Here is a 4142-nt window from a genome sequence, read left to right as displayed (position 1 = left end):
GGTGGTGGGTGGGTGTGGGTGCGTGTGGGTGGGTGAGGGGGGCCAGGGGTGCAGCGTGGATGCTTCAAGAGAGTCCGTGCTCAATCAGGAGGGCGTCGGTGGGCGAGGAGCTGGGGGCTTCGCATGTATCGCGAGACGATCGGGTGCAAACTTGGGAAGAGGGGGGTGTCGGGGCTTGGCACCCAGGGCCATACGTGATGATGCGAGGCGCGGGGGGCTGCCACCTGCGTGGCCGCCATGCGGCACGCCCACGCAGGACACCCAGAGGCACGGCACGCATGGGTCAAGCAGAGCCGGGTCGTGGCCCGCCGCCCGCGGGGCCCCACCCTCCCATAATGTCCCCGAGCGTGGCGGTTGTGGACGGTTCCCAGTCCTCGCCCTCGCGCCGCCACATCAGCGTGTCCTCGTCCTCCAGGTCAAACAGCTCGTCTGGGGTGCGCCGCGCGGTCAAATATTGCAGCGCGGTCAACTCGCAGGTTGACGGGGCGTGGCCGGACACGCGGGTGCGGCCTAGAGCCCTGCTTTTTCCCCGACGCCGTGAGCCCAAGTCGCCGCAAGCGCGGCCAGCGCGGCAGGCGCACGCCCACCGCGCCTGCGCTCCTGCGCCACACCGGGCCCGCACATGTGGATCCCCTTTGCCCCGCTCCAAAGCTCCCCCGCCGCCCGCTCGCGCGCCGGCGTGGCTCACGCTCCGAGGTTAGCTGCACCCTGCGCTCCTCGGCTTCAAAGCTCTCGTCTGGGTCGTACGACAATTTGTAGCAGGGGCCCGGCGCGTCTGCCGCCGCAGCCGCCTGGCTGGAAATGCTCGCACCCCACCACTGCAGATTGGAGGGGAGGGGGGAGGACACGGAAGCCCAATCGATTCGGGCGTATCTGGTCGTTCGAATGTGTGAAGGGACAGGCTGGGTAACAACGGCCTCACGCCCAGGGCCACAGGTGCGTCTGCGCCGGGCTGCCGGGGTGTGGGGGGCAGGGCCGTCGCCGCGCGCACCTTGGAGAAGGGCCGCCCCTCGTCCTCTGCAGGAATGATCTCCCAGCGCACCTGGCAAGCGTGGCGGCGGCAGTCACGCGGCGAGCTTTGCATCGAATCCATGCCGCGGTTCGTCCAGTTCGAGGCATTGCCTGCCATGCACGCTCACGGGAGTTGCGTCGCACACGCACATCGCCTGCAACCGCCAAACCACCAGGAGCGCCACAGTCGCCCCGCACCTCAATCCTGCTGCCAAGGGCGAGGCCGAGTGCCTCGACAGAGAGGGGCTGCTGCGACAGCTGCTCTTCAGCAGAGTGTGCAGCAGGGGCGTGGGCAGCGTCACTCACAGCCCACGGCAGAGCGGCGCCCGGCACGATGCCACTCATTATGCTGCTACTAAGGACTGTTGCCACGCGTATTTGGACAGCCGGCGAAGCACAAAATCTATGTTTTACGACAAGCGGAGTGTGTCGCGACCAGGGTGCGTTCTATGAGAATTAGATCAGCGTCAAAAGGTCTTCACGTTTGAACGCGAACATGAAGTTGAGGAGCGAAGAGCGAGGTGGAGTGGCATCAGCAGATCACGCCAGGACACTGACGCAATTGAGGATAGATGTTGAATACCTGTGTTGAAGTGATAAATATTGTATTGCGGTGGAATACGCACGCTGGTGCTGCCAACACAGCACGCGTCTAGGACATTTTGAACTTTGGCGGGTTTCTGTGACAGATCACACGGCCAATGAGCGTCCCAGCATATGCAAGCGAGAACTTGTGCATGCTTTGAATCTGATTGCTGAAGGCATTGCGTCGGTGTGTTGCGTCCTGGTGGAGTCAAAACACTTTCGACCGTGGCGCTGGCTTGTATGAGTTTGTAGCGAGGTGTACCATAGTAGAGTGTAGCACAATGATGCTGCATGGTGAAGCAGGGTGCAGCAGAGTGCAGCAAGATCGTGCTGCATCAACCAATGTCATGTGAAGAACCAGTGTTCGGGAGCTGCCCAGGGTTCCTCAGAGCTTGCGATCCTGACTTGCTTACTGGTGCTGGCACACCGCCTTGCGCAACCACATGAACGGATGTCACAGTCAGTACCAGCTGGCCAACCCGAGGCGCAATATTGAGAGCCTATAGATTTCAGCACGCGTGGCATGGGGTCCCTGACAGCACGTGCGCGTGCATGTGTGGGAGCACAGCGAGTAACCAACAAGACTGCTCGTGACGTGTGAATGCCAAGTAACTCTTTGACTTTTGAGTAAACACAGTGGACATAATCCTGCCTGCCCCTTGACATGTATTCACATCACCTAAAAGATTATATACAATGTTATGATATGATATACGTTGAGAATTGCACGATTGACGCGCTCAAGACCGTTCGAGCGCTGGCACCCTCCCACGACCCCCATGACTGATTTTGCCGCGCTGCCATCTCCACAGTAGCGGCGACGCCTGTCCACCCCCGTTTGTTGTATGCCACTGCCTTGCCTGTCCAAGACACTCCCAGACGATACGTGAATTGCACTGATATGCATGACGCAACCCCCAGGGCGTGTACTGCCCTATCCAGCCCAGAGCGGCCGGCGGGAAGTTTGTGCGCGTACGCGCGCGCGCGCGCGCTGTTACCCAGGAGTATTGATAGCGACGGTTCACCGCATTTTGAGGACGAAACCCCTGGCACTCGGTACCTTGTATCCATGTGTAACACTCCTCTCATCTGATCCTGACTGTTCACACATACGAAGGCCCAAAGCCCAGCAAGGCAGCCGTCCACCGTCCAAAGCGTCAGCTTGCGGTGAGTTACCCCCCCCCTTCACACGAAGAGCCCAGCCCCCTGTGACCCTTCCTGCGCAAACAGCTACAGACCCCCCACACACAAGCACAGGGATTGGGTGCACAAGGTCGAACAGACGCTCTCACACCCGCGTGTCACCCGTGGACAGCCGGGGCACGCGAAAACTGCCGACACATGCAGTGACTGGAGTCAAAATACGCCTGCGGTGTGCCACTTTCACAGTGCGAAAGAATGGTGGCCACTACAGATACCCAGGCAGCCAGATGCACTGCAGCACTGGTGGCACCGGGGCTGCTCTCCACCATACCATTGGTGTCACCTCGCGTTGGTCGCAAACCCCGGCAGCCCCGCGTTTGCGCCCGCAATGAAATTGTACCGCGCCCTTTGCAGCACCGGCCCCTCCTGCCCCTGTGCTTTGAGCGAACCCACAGTCACAGACACAGAGTCGGGCAGCACGCGGCCAACGCGGCTAGCGTCGACGCCCAGGCTTGCCCTCGTGAGGTCCGCCGTAGTCGTGCCGCGGAACACGGCGGGCCCGAGCTTGGCGTTCTCCTGCCCCTGCAGGCCGGCCCTCGACGTGAGGTCCAAGCTGCTGGCGTAAAAGTTGGGCGTCGCAGAGTTGCTGGTGTCTTCCTGCGGTGGTGGGCAGAGAATCAGAACACACGGTTTGCGTGACAGGTGTTTTTTGAACCACTGGGATCTACCATCGATGCGTGCCGTGGAAGTGCACACACATGTGTGTGTGTGCAGGTGTGGGGGTGTATGTGTGATACAGAGGAACGCAGAGTGAAGTGGAGTGGGCCCAAATGCTGATGAGTTGAAGGGTCTGTGACAACTTGCTTGCTTCTGTAACAAACACACTTGATGAATTGGTTGATCTGCTGCACTGGTGTGCACTTTCTTCGAATGCAGCATGCTACTGTTGACAAGCAGCACTGCAACCATCGTGCCCGCCCTCACCTGCAGCGTCGCAGCGGCCTCTGTGTATGGGGCGCCGTCGAATGTGATCGAGTCACTGTCGGTTTTCAGGAAATCGAGCCGGTCAGAGTCGTCCTGCGAACGCGCCAGGCGTTGCGGATGAGGAATCCTGTGATTTGTGAGGCAAGGCGGTGCGGGCCAGCACGCAGCTGCCTGTGCATGTACTGTCCCCATGCGTGCGCTTGCATGCAAGTGAGTCGATCCACAGAACCCGCTCACGCAGTAGCTGTGGCTGCGCGGGTCACAAAACGGCAGCAGGGTGGGTGCATCCTGGTAGTCATAGTAGTAATACACGTAGCCGTCCGCCGAGCTGCCGGGGGTGGCAGGGGTGCTGCCGGAGCTGCCGCCTGCACTGCTGGACCCGCCAGAAGATCCGGCGGCCGCACCCGTTTTAACGGCGG

At 60.9% G+C, this 4142-nt stretch overlaps 1 protein-coding gene across 1 annotated transcript in view; it reads right to left on the bottom strand.

Moving 5' to 3' along the window:
• The window catches only part of MNEG_8735 (hypothetical protein), a gene marked incomplete at both ends in the record, with an annotated part of 2366 nt that extends 1010 nt beyond the window's left edge, over positions 1-1356 (bottom strand). The window contains 4 exons of the mRNA XM_014042793.1: positions 327-429; positions 689-818; positions 992-1042; positions 1318-1356. Of these exons, the coding sequence (XP_013898247.1) occupies positions 327-429; positions 689-818; positions 992-1042; positions 1318-1356 (323 nt within the window). The remainder of the gene's footprint in view (positions 1-326; positions 430-688; positions 819-991; positions 1043-1317) is intronic.
• Between the last annotated feature and the right edge of the window lie 2786 nt (positions 1357-4142).

Source organism: Monoraphidium neglectum (genome assembly GCF_000611645.1).
Source record: "Monoraphidium neglectum strain SAG 48.87 unplaced genomic scaffold scaffold01693, whole genome shotgun sequence".
Taxonomy (NCBI): Eukaryota; Viridiplantae; Chlorophyta; class Chlorophyceae; order Sphaeropleales; family Selenastraceae; genus Monoraphidium; species Monoraphidium neglectum.
The sequence above is the reverse complement of the archived record's forward strand: the minus strand, read 5'-3'. Positions and strand labels throughout refer to the sequence as shown.